Source organism: Eubalaena glacialis, chromosome 1, assembly GCF_028564815.1.
Source record: "Eubalaena glacialis isolate mEubGla1 chromosome 1, mEubGla1.1.hap2.+ XY, whole genome shotgun sequence".
NCBI classification, from domain to species: domain Eukaryota; kingdom Metazoa; phylum Chordata; class Mammalia; order Artiodactyla; family Balaenidae; genus Eubalaena; species Eubalaena glacialis.
In genome coordinates this window covers 18,089,134-18,105,528 of record NC_083716.1, presented here as the reverse complement: position 1 = coordinate 18,105,528, position 16,395 = coordinate 18,089,134, and the positions used below count along the sequence as shown (strand labels likewise).

Sequence of the window (16,395 nt, the reverse complement as noted above, 5' to 3'; positions counted from 1 at the left end):
AAAACCAGAACAGATCAAAGGGCATTTGATGCAGAGGCATGGAGGGAAAGCAGCCCAAAATAACTGTCCTGGTTTGGGGGCTCCTCCTAATTTGGGTTCAACACCTTGGAGTCTTTGTTTGTCCTTGTTGTTACCAAGCAATCTGACTAACTAGAAATACACATGCAAAGAGAATTCAATCTTTTCTTTCCCCTGAAGATGCTACCATTTGATTTCAGGGTTCCTAAATTAAGCCTCAGACCTAGGACGTGAATTTAGAACTACATGTTGCTGTATCTGGACCACAAGGCCACCCGCCCTTAGTGCTGTCTACCTGTGTGGAGGCCAATCCAGAGCTTAAGCTTTTCCTCAGGCATGTGCCCAATCTGGAAGTGGATGGTGGCACTGAGGAAGTGCAAGGACATCGTGGCAATCTCGTCCACGTGTTGGGTACCATTCCAGATGGGAAGTCCGCTAGCCACCATGTATGCATCTCCAATGGTTTCAACCTGAAAATAAAGCAAGAAAGTGGCCTTGTGTTCATCATGAGGGAGGCTGGAGGTGACGGTGGGGTCAGAGACAAGGCCGCTCATGACTGATCCTGTTTGAGACCCCATCCTTTGAAGGGTCGTACTCCCTGACCTTCATTCCATCCAAGTCCCAGCATTTCCTCAAGTTCCTACTCTTGTCCTGGCTCCTACAAAGCCTTCCTTCCCTCACCCTCTGCTTTCTTCTCTGAAATCTGAGAGTGCTGGTGATTATATTTCCCCAACCCTAGTTCAAAACCAGTTAGACGGGCGGCAATATACTGACGGAGTAGATCTTGAAGGGTCACACGGATCCATCAAGTGCAATCCATCGTATCCAAGCTGAACTGTCTTCACTCCACACAAGGGCTCTTAGATACAATTATACATATGCTTATATTATACAAAATATGTATAAATGTATGTACCTGCCTGATCTGTCCTCTTTTTCCCCAACCCTCCTAATAAAATCATCTTTCAGAGCCTTCATTCACAACAGAGAATAAATGACAAGTGTAAGCATAAAGTTACAGCCCCTTCCAGATACATTTGCTTTTCAGCAGAATCCAAAGATGATGTGGAAAATGTGGAATTTCAGGCCTTAGCCAGGCAATCAGACCACATCTGCTTCCTGGTGACCCTAAAATTACCCAAAGCCAACAAGTACACAAGTCTAACTGCTTCTAGGCTAGCTCTCCCCACCATGGACACATCCTTTAGCAATATAAACTGATTTTAGCATTAGTTCATGCAAAACGTAGCTAAGAAGAAAACACTAAGAGGAAATCCCAGAGGAGGCTCGTCTAAGCAGAGCAGCTTCCATTTTTGTTGGGTGAATGTGATCTGCTCTTTGTGATTATCTGTACCATCCTTCCTTTTGCTCTTGAACAGAGGCAACAACTTTGAGGAACTTGGGGGGATAACCATTGAGGATGTGTTGCCAGGGGACATGATTACACTCTCCCAAGTCTTCCTGATTCCAGGACCACAGGCAGAGCCCTGCGATCATGGTCAGAGCTGGTGAACTAGTGGCTGCCCACCAGGTGCGTGTGAACATGGGCACCTTGGAGTCATGATCTGGCCCCATCTGAACAGTCAGAAAACACATAAAGTGGCCTCATGATCACCACCAGTGAATGAAGCCAAATTATTATTTTGTTCTCCTCCCCTGCAAAATTCATTTTTCACTCTAGGTGACCCTGTTCATACATCCCCAGTGTAGCACTAGGCGGGTGGTTGCTGTCTGACCTTTAGCCGTGAGTCTGATAGTCTAAGCTTGGGGGTCTATCTTCACCTGAATTGCTAAGGATCACAGTAACAGAAGTGAGACTTATGCCAGATCCAAAGACAATCTTTAAAGGAGAGTAAATGTGAGCCTCTCTGAAGGTGGAAAAAATATATTCAGGAGGGAACTGGAGGAATTAGCCAGAAGGTCAATGCCTGTTTTAGAAATGTGTTTACTGTGAGATAAAATAATGGAAGGAAACAGAGGGAACAACTGATGATTCTTGACAAGCACCTCCATCTGTGATGAATCAAGCCCTTTTCCAAGAAAACAAACAGGAATCAAATATTGAGTTTCTGCCATGAATTGAGATAGATTGCCAGCCTGAAATAGAGCCTTCCTCCTGGCTGAGGTCTAGGGCTGGATTAATCCTCACTCATGCCCGGAGACAGCCTACAAGGGTCATGTGTGTCTCCACAACCCAGGAGCCAGGCATCTCACCTTATACACATCATAGGTTTCAATGATGTGATCAAATAAACTGTACAGGTCATTAAGGAGCTGCACAAGTTGCAGCGGGGAGCTGAGAGAACAGAGTTGTGTGAATCCAGCAATGTCAGAGAAAAAGATTGTCATGGACTCAAAATGCTCTGGTTCCACGGCTCTTCCAGCTATGCGCTGTTCTCCGATGAAGCTGAAACCAGAGAATAGGATCGTTTTTGAACAGTATCATTCATCTTGTCTCCTATAGACCCCTACAAAGTCTCCCTGGTAGATCTTTTTGCTTCGGTGGGTTAGATTTTGGGGTAACAAAAATCCATCATCTAGAGGGATTCTTTTGACACCCATTTCTATGCCTGCATTTTCTCTAAAGAGATATTTGAATTGGTGGGTATAAATTCAGGGAGGGGTGAGAAGCAGTTCACATAAATGCCTTTTCAAAAAGATTTTCTCCCTGAGGGAATTTCATTTGCCCCTATTGGTTATAGAATTTGATTTTAAAGACTCAGTCTGCAGATGTGGAAGCAAATGTAAACATTCATCGATCCACAAATTAACATTTCTGCTTCTATCAACCAATCTCACAATGACACATTCAAATCCCCAACCCCATTTCTTGGTCCAGACACATAAGAAGGGTGCCGGAATTTTAACAGCAGATGCTCTGCTAAGTGTTTAGAGAGTTCACAGGTGATAACAGAGCCAAAACTAAGCAAGTTTTGAATCTGAAGTTATTGGTGCCTATTGTACCGTGCAAAGCATTTGGGCAGACGTAAAATCTGAATATACGGAGGGTAGTAATTAATTGGACTCCTGGAACTAGAGCGCCATCTAGTGGTCCCTTCCTCTTGCTGCATCCCCTATATTCCATCTTTTACAGACCTGCATTCTCTAATTCCTGTGGATTCCAGGGCCTTGCCTCTATCTCCCTTTACAAGGTGTACCAAATTACACACAAAATGCTTGACGCATTTTAGAAGAGCCTAATATTCTCTTAGAAAAAGAACACAGGAAATAGTCTCTCCATGTGGGGTCTCCTTAAATAGCGATCATGTTGCTTCCTGGTTCTTTTGTCAAGGCCCCTGCTACTTTGGAATACCTGGGCAGCATTGTGGACAGAAGCTGATCCACTTTCCTCTTCTCGGCCATCAGCTAGTTGGTCCTGTCTTCCACCACCTCCTCCAGGTGATTGGTGTACACTTTCAGCTTGCTCACCACACTGTCTAGTACATTCACGTGGCTTTAAAAGAACCCAGAGATTTAAGTCTTTTTCCAAGAACTCTAGGGCCACAGTGGAGCACAATATCCAAGTATACATTCCAAGACAACATGTCTCGCCCTTAAGGTTTCCTACTTAAGGGTTGCCAATGGACAGCAGTGAAATGACAATGGCCAAAAGGCCGCCTGGCAGGACAGAGCCTTTCCTTTACCAGCCCTGTGATCTTGAGCTGCACCCTCTGAGCCTCAGTTTCTTCATCTGGGAAATGAGGATAATAATACATACCTCACCAGGTCATTCTGTAGATTCAGGGAGATAATGAATACTAAGGCTGTGTCTGGTACCCAGTGGGCACTCAACAAACAGTAGCCTTCACTGCCCTCCCCATCACCCCCACTTCCCGACATGCTCCATGCCAATCATCATCGTCATGCAGAAATGTAGATTTCAGGATGGGTCATTCTTTTCTTTTCAGACGGCAACACCAGATGTTTTCTTTTTTTTTTTTTTTTTAGAATCACCTTTGCTAATTTCTACAATTGGGATTTTGATTGGAATTGCATTGAATCATTGAGTTTCCTTTTATTTTTAGTTATTATTTATTTGGTTGCGCTGGGTCTGAGTTGCGGCAGGCAGGCTCCTTAGTTGCAGCTCACAATCTCCTTAGTTGCAGCACGCCAGCTCCTTAGTTGTAGCATGTGAACTCTTAGTTGCGGCATGCATGTGGGATCTAGTTCCCTGACCAAGGATCGAACCTGGGCCCCCTACATTGGGAGCACAGAGTCCTATCCACTGCGCCACCAGGGAAGTCCCAGATGTTTTCTTTTCAGATGACAGATGTAAGGGGCATTTCTAGATCCTATAGGCTCTCGTTTTGGAAGAGTCTTCAGAGAAATAATTTAAGTTTCTCATCTTTTAGATGAGGAGACTGAGGCTCACGTAGGAAATGGACTTACCTTAACATTGGGGACCTTATTTTCTAAGTAAAAAGTATTGACTGACCTGAGACCTACTATTTAAAACTATTTTGATGTGGAAAATGCAGAATACAGGGCTGTTGTGTTAAGAATGTATAGTGAAATGGACAAATTAAGAGGAGATGCCTGACTCCCAGCCCGGGCCTTCTATCAACTCAAGCTGTGTCTAAATGGCTGTGCCTTCTTACATTCAGTGGGTCAAAAGATGACACCATTTATCCTGATGTGAAGCTACTACTCAGAAAATTGTTCAAGAGGCATGAATAATTTAAATCAATAGCCTACTCTAAGGTTCGTGAATAATTTTTTTCCCACAGTCCAATCCCAATGGATTAGTCATAACCCCTGGAATGTTGGTTTGAAAAAGATGCTGAGGCCACGTCAAAATTCCTTGGGAACAAGAGCCTTGATTGATAAGTGGTATCTGGAATGGACAAAGGAGGGCAACGAAAGCACTAATGTCTGATCCATTTTTGTATCATTTATGAAATAAAGGAAGAATTTTTACCACTCGACTTCAACCAGCATGTAGCACAGTGCTTTGTGTATGGTAGGCACTGAGTGAGTATATGATGAAAGAAGAAAGGGAAGGAAGGAAGGAAGGAAGGAAGGGAGGGAGGGAGGGAGGGAGGAAAGAAGGGAAGGAGAGAGGGAGGGAGGGAGGAAAGAAGGGAAGGAGAGAGGGAGGGAGGAAGGGAAGAAGGGAGGGAGGGAGGAAAGGAAGAAGGGAGGGAGGGAGGGAGGGAGAGAGGCACACAGAAGCAATCATTGTCATATAGTTTTAAAATTCTAATGGTTAAATAATTAGGAGAAAACGTCTGCTGCACATCTAACTCACCCTCTGGGACTGGCTTCCCAAAACATTTTCTTGATGGAAGGGAAAGTGGGCTTTTTCTCTGGAGATTCATCCCAACATGCCTTCACCATGACCACCATCTTTTCATTTCCCTTCTCTTCTGACAGGGAAGGTCGAAGTGGCACTGATGCCCTGGGGTCCTTGATCCAGCTGATGATTTCTGAAATCCATTTGGGATTTAGGTAGCTAAATGTCTGAGCTTTGTGCCATTTAGTACACTTCACTTTAAACAGACATGTTTTTAAATTTGTAAATTGAGTTTTTAAGTAAGCTGAACAGATTAGAATTTCAGAGAAATCTGAATATTTTACAAGAAATATTAGGAATCCTCCTGGAAAATGAGGACTCCTAATGTAAAACACATAAGCACACCCTAATTAATCTGTTTTTTGATTAAGTTTTTTTCTAATAGAACTTTTCTTGAAATGAAGCATATCTCCATGTGATTTCAGGCGTGTATAAGCATTTGGTATTAGAAATCTGCAAAGTATGCTTTATGCAATTTGCATTGCATATAAAATGTTACATAAAAGTTATTTTAACAAACACTAAATGTTAGCTACTATGTCCCACCTCTGTGTCCCACTTTGTAAACCTACTTTCTTTCACTTCCTCATTGGCTTCTACCAACATTTATTAAACATTCTGCTTAACCAGGTTTTGTGGAGGAAATAATATTTTGAGAACAATGTATATGTGTTTTGGTAAAAAAAAACACTGTGGTGTAACAAAATGAATGAATCTTAAATGTATTACTAAGTATAAGAAGCCAGTCTGAAAAGGCTACATACTGTATGATTCTGTTTATATGACATTCTAGAAAAGGCAAAATTATGGAGACAGAAAATAGCTCAGAGGCTGCCAGGAGTTTGGGGAGGAGAAGAAGTTGATTAGGGGAAGCACCGGGGATTTTTTTAGGGTCATAAAATTATTCTGCACGATATTGCATTGGTGGATCATGGCACTACATATTTGCCAAAAGCCATAGGACTTTACAGCACAAAGAGTGAACCTTAAAGAATGCAAATTAAAAAAAATATAAGTTGGGAGACTGGATAACTGCAAGACAGAATGCGGACTGTGACAAAAGAATCTGTTTTACAAATGTGTGACCTAATCTCATCGAAGGGGATGGGGGTAAAGTGCGGACGTAAGTAACTTCTGAAACAACTAGAGACGGTGAGACTAAAGTCAAAAGGAACTACTCAAAATCACTATACTCCAGTTGGTAGAATCGCCTCTCAGGGGGGTACAGATGAAGAACTCTGAAACTACTGTACGCAAATACTGGGATTGAACAAATAAGTAAATGGATGGCAGATGGTGGGAGCCAGGATTCTCGCTGTTGGAAAGGGAGGTTATGGATAAGTGATGGGCAGAGACTAAAGTAAATGAACCATGTGATAACGACATTGGAGATGTCACTATGAACCCATGTTTAGCTTAATACAGATACAGATGGGTAGATAGAGATATGAATGTGTGTATACATATGGGTTAGTATATACACACCTATTTTCTTGCTCTGTCCATGAGAGGGGCTAGAAGCAACAGCATCCCAGTAGCAACAAGCACATCTAGTGTCCAGGTGTTCATTCTCCAATACAGGAGCCAGGGCTTCTTAAACAGCTGATTCTAGTATTGGAGCAGGGAAAATACAAGATGAGGCTAAAGCATCTTATACTACCAGAAACTAAGGAAGCACAAAACAAAACACTGCAATGGGTGTATGTCAAAGTACACAGAAGCCAACTGAAATTAAATGGTCCAAGATAAAACAATTTGAGCCACGAAATAAATAAAGAAGTATTAGATTATAACTCAAAATATAAAATGGCTATATAATAAATTATATATAAATATCATAAATGAAATATAATAGGTAATTGAATGGATAAATAAATGGGAGAGAATAGACAAACCTGTAGAAATAAATTCCAAATAATTTATGTAGCTATCTCTCCATTCAAGGTGGTGGAGCAAACACCCCCGTCCTTAGGTGAAGATTTCACATCGTGACCTCTTTCTTACGAGGACAGTATAGGAAGAGGGGAAATCAAGTCTCAAACATTAGTGGGCATCAGAATCACCTGCGGAGCTAATTATACACAGACCCTGGGCCCACGCCTCACCCCACCCCCACCCCCAGTTTGCAGTTCAGAAGGTCTGCAGTAAGGCCTGAAATCTGATTTTCTAACAGGTTCCCAGATGATCTACTCCTACTGGGCCAGGGACCACGCTAGGCCAGTGCTTCGCAGACTGGGGATCTTCAACATCACCTGGGATCTTGATAGAAAAGCAAATCCTCAGGCCTGACCCCAGACCTACTGAGTCAGGAACCCTGAGGATGGGACCCAGCAATTCTGTTTTAACAAGCCCTCCAGGTGATTCAGATGCCCACTAAAACGTTGGAGAACCATTGGTCTAGTGTGCGCAGAGAATCCGTACTGTTTCCAGCACCAGGATTGTTGGCAGGGGTGTATGAGAAGTTAATGGAAGGGTGTGTTTCTCCATAAATTAGGTGCACATTGTACTCTTCCTGGTTGTGGTCCTGTGTACCCATCGTCCCCTGTGACCAGCTCTCATTTACCCTGGTGAGCAGAGGACTACACGGAGGGGGAAATATACTGATGGTCCACAGCGCTCCCACCCCTCCCCCACCCCAGCTGGCACAATCACATGGCAGCTGAGCTTAGCAAGTGCAGGTGGGCTCCTGCCTGGGTTCAGTGGAGGGAAGATCTGTCTCGCTGCTGGGTCCCAAATTCAGATGCCCCTGGATTTGAGATTAACCTTTTAGGATGAGTCTCACGTCTGCTTCATTTAGCCACAAATTAGAATCAGAATCTCCTTTCAAAGCAACTAGCACACTCAGAAAGCCTCCCGACTTGAAAAAGTCTCCAGGGAATGCATGATGATCTAAAGATGAGACTTGGGATAGGCCACTGGGGATGGGCTAGAAACGGTAGGCAAGGCAATAAAGAAGAAATAATAGGAAAAAAATCAAGAGAGAAAGGTGGGCTGGGTTTACATAGAAACACACACACACACACACACACACACACATCCCTATCCTCTCTCCAAGATAGTGGTTCTCAACCTGAACGGCATGTTAGAATCACCTGGGGAACTTTAAAAACCCGGATGCCCAGGCCATACCCCAAACCAGTGACATCAGATTCTCTTGAGTCTGAGATCCAGGCCTCAGCAGTTTTTAACATTTCCCAGGAAATTCCAATGTGCAGCCAAAGCGGAAAATAAAAGTGCCAGGGGGTTACAGCTGCTATACATTTTCTTATCAATTTTGATCAAATTTTGCTTCACCTCCCATTGCTTTTGCCCTTAATTCCCTCATGGAATGTGTTAAGAGACAACCTGGCCAAAAAACCAAAAAAACCAAACCTGAATATATCCTTTGTAAGTAGAAAATTGGACACCATTTATCAAAAATTTTAAATATGTTTAAAATACATTTACCTCTTCAATTTCATGAACAGAAATCTATCCTGAAGAAACATTCACACATGCCCACAAAGATACAAGACTGCTCATCGCAGCAATTTGGAACTGCAAAAAATGGAAAACAGTCAAAATGTCTATCAATTGATAATATATGACATAGCCCTACAATGACAAATTTTGCAGTCCTTAAGAAAGAATGAGGCAAATTTACATATACGAATATGAGGTAAGAGATGCGCAGAGAGAGGGCACAGCATGTGCAAAGGCTCTAGGGTTGGAGTGTGTCTGGCACTTTGGAGGCGCATAGAGGTGGCCAGTGTGACTCAGAGGAGCAAGGCATGGGAGGTAGGATTAGAAGGGTGTAGTGGGCTGAATGGTCCCCAAAGAGATATGTCCACGTCCTAATCTGCAGGATCTGTGAATGTGACCTTATTTGAAAAAAAGGGTCTTTGCAAATATAATTATCTCAGGTTGAGGAGATCTTCTTGGGTTATCTGGGTGGGTCCTAATCCGAGGACAAGTGTCCTCATGGGAGACATACAGAAGAGATCTATACAGAGAAGGCAGCAATGTGAAGATGGTTCTACATAGACCTACATGGCCACAAACCCAGGGACGCTGGGGCAGCCACCTTGGAAGAGGCAAAGAATGGATCTTCCCTAGAGCTTCTAGAGGGAGCGCAGACCTGCCGAACCTTGATTTTGAACTTCTAGCCTCTAGAACTGTGAGAGAATAAATTTCTGTTGTTTCAAGCCAGCAGGCTTGGGGTCGTTTGTTACGGCAGCCCTAGGACACTAATATAAGTCATAGAGGCTCCATCAGAGGCCTCCAGTGATCTTGCAGGCTATTGTAAGGACTTAGTTTTCACTCCCCAAATGGGAAGTCAAGGGAGGATTTTGAGTAGAGAAGTGACACAATCTGACTCATTTTCTAACAGAATTGCTCTGGCTGCTCTTATTGAATAAAAATAAAATTTTTTAAAAATAAAAAATAAGAATGGAATAGATTCTAAATTAATAAACATTTAACAAAACAATAAAAACAAGCACTTAAAAGCTAGCCTGAATGACCAAAGCCGGCCAAGGAGTCTCTCCCAGCTTTACCCTCTGGTGCCAGGTTTTGATCATCAAAATGTTCGTGGTCCTGGTGGTGGATCATCTCCCTCATCAGGATGGCAAAGCTGTAAACGTCTCCCTTCAGGGTACCCGACGGGGGCGCCTCTGGGAGCCGTCCAGCAGAGCTCTGCAAAGCCGAGGATGTCAAACGTCAGAGCTGCCGGGCGGAACTGGAAAAGCCACTCCTTCTTTCTCAGGGAAGCACAGGAGCAGTGAAAGCATCCAGCTCCTGAGAAGTCAGCCCTGATGGTTCTAGACTTTCTCCATATTCACACACTTGGGGGTCCGTGTGTGTGAATACGGAGGAAATAATCAGAATGATCCTGCACTAACATGTTAGCAGCAGTTAACTCACAACTGTGCAATTACAGGTGGCTTTCCTTTTCCTTTTCCCTTTCTGTATTGCCTACAGTAAAAAAATAATTTAACAATTCATAGAACATAAAACTAACCACTTGAAAGCGAACAATTCAGTGGCCTTTAGTACACTGGCAATGTTGTACAACCACCACCTCTACCTAGTTCCAAAACATTTCTAACACCCCAAAGTAAAACCTTGAGCCCATTAAGCAGTTTATCCCCATTTCCCCCACCTCCCATCTCCTGCCAACCACCAAACTGCATGCTGTCTCTACAGATGTATGTATTCTGGATATTTTATAAACCTACATTTCTTTTGCAGTGAGGTTTATAGGTTTATATCATTATAGGTTATAATCATGAAAAGAAAATATATTGGGGGATGGGGAGATAGAAGTGGCTGCTAGCAGGTTTTCAAAATTTCCCCCTTTTGCCTTTCTCTGCAAGATACCATCCTGCCCCCATATTTTAGAAACCTCTCCATGTGCACACAACAAAGCTGCTGGGAGTGTGCTGCTTCAGAGACAGGCAGTCAAGGTGGAGGCCACTGGGCTCACCAGGGCCCAGGACAGTGCAAGGTGAGACTCAGGAGTGTTCAGTAACTTGGACAAGTAGGAAGAGTCGTAGAGTCTCAATTCGCGCACATGTAAAGGAGGGTTGGACTCCGGGCGGTGGATCTGATCTTGAGATGCCCATCAGAATCACTTGAGAGGCTTTTAGAAAACAATACGAGACCAAGGGGGGAAAACTGCGGTGGGGTGGGGATGGTGGTGTGCTGAATTGGGCGATTGGGATTGACATGTATACACTGATGTGTATTAAATTGATGACTAATAAGAACCTGCAGTATAAAAAAACAAACAAACAAACAAACAAACAAAAAAAACAATACGAGGACTTCCCTGGTGGTCCAGTGGCTAAGACTCCACGCTCCCAATGCAGGGGGCCCGGGTTCGATCCCTGGTCAGGGAACTAGATCCCGCATGCACGCCGCAACTAAGAGCTCGCATGCCTCAACTGAGAGTCCGCATGCTGCAACTAAGACCCAGTGCAGCCAAATAAATAAGCAAACAAACAAACAAATAAATATATAAAATACAGATGCCCAGACCCCTTCTTCATAAATTCTGATTCAGTTGGCATGGGGTGGGACCCAGCCCCTTGCATATTTTTTAAAGCTTCTCAAGTGATACCGGAGCGCGGAGAGGTTGGAGAACTACTGAGCTCATCATCTGTAAGGTGCCTGGCAGGTCGTGCCTTCTCCGCTGAGAACACAGGATGAAGACGTGAGGAGACACAGAGGACTGAAGAGAAGGGCAGTGACTCACTTCAGGTCACCCAGCTAAGCCAGGGTGAGAACTAGTCTCCTAACTCAGACATCCCACCATGGACTCATGCCACTCGTGGGCGTTATTTTTTTCTCATCTCCTTGGGTGACCGGAATAGCCACATACCATCAGCCCCAGAGGAAGGCCCACCTGCAGGTACCCATGCACGTGAGCATCGGAAAGCAGAGGTGGGATAAGGAGCCCGTTACCCCTCTCCTGACAGCTAGTGGGTGCAAGATCTGCCAACGGTTACCCGAGCGGTCCGTCGTTCTCTCGTTATAGGTTCTGTACATCCGGCCATATTTGAGTTCCCACAGCCCAAATCCTGACAGCTTCACCTGCATCCGTCTGTCCACCAGGCAGTTGGAAGGCTTCAGGTTGCCAAGGGATCCCAGTGGGCTCCTGTGGAGGAACAGCAAGCCCTGAAGAGTGGAAATGAGCAAATGAATCAGAGCAGGTGCCAGTGGACGCTGCTGGAAGAAACAGAGACACACAGGCAGATGGACAGAAACAGACAGACAGACCCATGGCGGGAGACATGCCCATCTTCATGTTCATTTGTTCAAGAGCCACTAACACAGCCCCTCGCCCAGGGGGTCACCCTGGGCAGGAACACCCAAAAAGGAGAAAACTGTTTCTGGCCCCTCCATGTGGAGCCACAAAGGCAAGGCCAGCTTAAAATAAATGTAGCCTCGTGGTCAGACTCCTGGGTTCAAATCCCAGCTCTACCACACAGTAGAGGGCAAGTTACTTTTCCCTGTAAGCCTCACGCTTCTTGTCAAAATGGAGATGACGATAATCGCTCTCAGGGTGGCTGTGGATATTAAATGTAATAATACATGAGAACCACCAGACTTGGTGCCTGACACAAAGTAAAGACCGCTACAAATTATAATGAAAAATTTGTATGAATATAATAAAGGATATCAACAATCTAGAAACAACACTGCAATTTAAAATATTATTTTATTACCTACATATTGTGGATTATATTCTATTACTATCTACATATAATGGTTCTATAATAATAGAATATTATATTTATTACATGCACTTAAGGGTCCTGTTTGAGCACTTCACAGCGAGAGGCAATGAAATGAGGAACATTGAAAAATTCTCATGTCATTCACTGTGTTCTTAAGAGGTTACATCAATTATTTGTATGCAGTAATGAAGCACTATTATTTATAAAGAGGACAGAACAAACTCTGGAGTCAGAAGACGTGTTCAAGTCTAGACTTTACCAGCCTCTTCAAACAAATCACCTGGGGGCCTCGATTTCACCATCCGTGAAATGGGTCTGCCTTAGACGCCTGCTACTTGAAAGATGTCCCAGGGACCAGCAGAATCACCTGGGAGCTTGGCAGAAATGCAGAATCTCAGGCGCTGCCCAGACCTACTGGATCAGACCGTGCATTTTAACCCGATCCCCAGGAGATGCGTGTGCGTATTAGTCTGAGAAGACCTGTCCTTGTCAATTGTTCCCAGCCTTGGCTGCACATTAAAATCACCTGGGGAGCTTAAAAAGAATATATCAATGCTAGGGCCCAGATATAATAACTTATAATAGCTACAGATTACCTCTCACACAAACCAAGCCTGCGTGCAGAGGTGAGTGATCAGAATGGAGGAAGAAGGCTTAATCTGAAGGCTGGCTGAGGGAGCTCCGTCCTCAAGGCAGCGATGATTCTTATTTAGCGAGGAGATGAGGGCGGGTGGGTGGGGATCTCTCACAATGAAGGAACTCAGGGTTTTAAACTGCTTCCAGGGAGTGGGGACAGAGCTGGGAGACAAACCCAGGTCCAGTCGCCTTTGAAGCCCAGCCACTTCTAAACCACTAGTTTTACTGCTTCTGGTGCCCTGGGTGACGGTAAGAGAAAGGTGGAGGAGGAAGAGGGTAGGTAAAAGCATACCTATTCTTCTGGCACCATTGCCAGGTTAAATGAATCACAAGTCCAGCTTGAGTCACACGGTGTGGTTACGAGAAGTCACCGGCCCTTGGTGCCCAACAAGGAGGAATGTGAGGAGGGCCCCTGAATGGACTATTGCACCCAGGGACCGGCTCTTTGGGCCTCCTGGGCACCAGCTCTGGGACTCACCTCTTCCTCCAGCAGTGACAACAGGCTGAATCACTGTCGGTTTTAGCAAGAACCCTGAGCTAATATTGCGTTAGAAATACAGGCTAATACAGAAAGCAATAAGGAAACATTCAGGACAGCGGGTACACCACGCCCGCCTCACCCCCTGAAAAATCAGGAGGCCGTGTTCCTTTATCAATCTGCTTATTTGTTTTTTGAGATGACAAAGCTGAATCACATTTTGGAAACACAACTCACTTAACCAGACAGGAAGGGCCTGGGTGGGGCTCCCTCTGGAATGTTCCCAGCGAGGTTCCAACAGGCTGAGAGGTCTGGTCTTGAAATCTGGGGAGACCTGTGTCCAAGCCAGAGCTCTCTCTGACCTCAAGGAGACCTTTCCATTCCACAGGACTCTTCCTGACACACACGACTGTCCCTGCCCTTGCTAGTGCCAGGCCCACCCCCGGCATGAGACATTCTACATTCTGGTCGCTGTTGACCACCCCTGACATCCAGGTATATTAGCGGAGCTCCTTACATTAGGACAAAAATAATATGTTTTGGGATGCTTGGAATCCTAGGAATGTAGTCCTCTCCAAGAGATGGCACACATCTCTTTGTTTTGTTCTATTATATTTTTCTATCTTGATGGAAATGTCTGACTTTATGTATTCTGTTGTCTGAAAACAAATAGAACCATGAGAGGCTCACCATTGACGTGCCAGGTTTCCTACACTTTTGGCAGTTCTATTACCTACGTGTCTGAAGCTACATTTATTTTCCTGCTGGAAAGTTGAGGCTGGTCCACAGGGCTCCTACCTCTGGATCCCACATCTGTGCTCTCTGGTACTTCCAGGGAGGAAAGAATTCAGCTTTGGGAGACAGACTGGCTGCAAATCCCAACCAGCCTCTTACCAGTTGGGCTGGTTACTTCACCTCACTAAGCCTCTTTTTTTCCCCTTTTGAAAAGGGAGTAAGAATTCATACTATTAATATTGGAGTTAAGGATAAATTAACAATGGAGTTAATTGCTAATTATCAAGAGCACTGTCCAATAGAAGTACAATGTAAGCACATGTGTAATGTTTAATTTTTAGTTCAACAGGTGAAATTACTTTTAATAATATATTTTATATAACCCAATGTATTAAAAATCTTATTTCAACATGTAATCAACACGAAAGTATTAGTGAGATATTTTACATTCCTTTTTTTTTTAATCTTCAAAAGCTGTCATGGATTTTATACTTATAGCACATCTCAATTTGGACTAGCCACAGGGTCAGTGTTCAGTAGTCACATGTGGCTGGTGGTACCATATTTGGACAGTGCAGGCTTATCCCATAAGATTGTTGGGGGAATAAATAAGAAAGTGTGTGGTTTTTAGTACTAGAAATTGGGTTATCTGGGATAATAGTAATACTCTACTCCTGCTAATACTAACAATTAACATTTACTAGATACCTGTTATGGAGTAGACATGGTGCTAAGCAATTTACATACCTTAGTCCTCACAACAACCCTAAGAGGCAGGTACTATTGTTATCTTTATTTTATACACAGGGACACTAGGGGTCAGAGTAGTTAAGGTCACCTGGTCAGTACATGGCAGAGCCAGGGTTTAAATCCCCAATACAACTTACATGCCAAACTGTCCTTCATCCTCTTAATCTATCAAGACTTCTCTCACTTAGAAACAAAGGCCCCTCTCTAACTCAAGACGAGTATTATACTCTCCAAAGCTCCTGCCCAAGCTGGCCCCACTGGGTTCAACTCCTTGGGGACAGGACAATAAGACTTATTCCTCTGTGCCCACCATGCCCAGAATCGGGTTTGACCCAATTAGGTGCTGAATCAACATACATTTGCTATTTTGAAAAGTCTGTGGCATCTCAGAATCTCCCTGCTACCTCATATACAGGAGGTTCTGATCAAATAGATATCGGGACAGAAATTGTTCTTGTGATTGGTATGTGATGGCCAGAAGCGCAATCCGACCCACAGAGCTTGGCCCAGTGCCCGGGTTCGCGTCAAAATCACCCATGCCAGAGCTCCAAAATGCTGTAGTGACTCTTCTCTTACTCTTAGTCCCCTTTCAGGGAAGGTTGGCATTGCAACTTCCTTACAGGATCCCAGAACGTGTACACTCCATTTCAGGAGACAGCGAGCCTACCAAAGCAAGGTGTCAAGCTGTCCTCTGTCCTGGCGTGGAGTGGAGGATAGATTCCGTGACCTAGAATAGCTGATGACCACCAGGGAGATTTTCCCCTTCAAAGTGTCATTCGCACCCACCCCAGCATTTCTCCAGAGTCCTTCGAGTCAATTGTTTTTTTCTTTTCTTTATTCGAGTATAATTGCTTTACAATGGTGTGTTAGTTTCTGCTTTATAACAAAGTAAATCAGCTATACATATACATATATCCCCATATCCCCTCCCTCTTGCATCTCCCTCCCACCCTCCCTATCCTACCCCTCTAGGTGGTCACAAAGCACTGAGCTGATCTCCCTGTGCTATGCGGCTGCTTCCCACTAGCTATCTATTTTACATTTGGTAGTGTATATATGTCCATGCCACTCTCTCACTTCGTCCCACCTTACCTTTCCCACTCCCTGTGTCCTCAAGTCCATTCTCTATGTCTGCGTCTTTATTCCTGTCCTGCCCCTAGGTTCTTCAGAACCAATTCTTTTTTTTTTTTTTTTTTAGATTCCATATATATGTGTTAGCATACGGTATTTGCTAACACATATATATGGAGTCAATTCTTCTTGAA

The 16,395-nt window shown here is 44.1% G+C and overlaps 1 protein-coding gene across 1 annotated transcript in view; it reads right to left on the bottom strand.

The window, feature by feature from the left end:
• Positions 1-16,395, bottom strand: part of LOC133090966 (guanylate cyclase 2G-like) — a 40,006-nt gene that overhangs the window by 3,714 nt on the left and 19,897 nt on the right. The window contains 7 exon segments of the mRNA XM_061189676.1: positions 314-488; positions 2,233-2,425; positions 3,332-3,472; positions 5,267-5,444; positions 9,847-9,985; positions 10,368-10,393; positions 11,800-11,968. Coding sequence (XP_061045659.1) covers positions 314-488; positions 2,233-2,425; positions 3,332-3,472; positions 5,267-5,444; positions 9,847-9,985; positions 10,368-10,393; positions 11,800-11,968 — 1,021 coding nt within the window.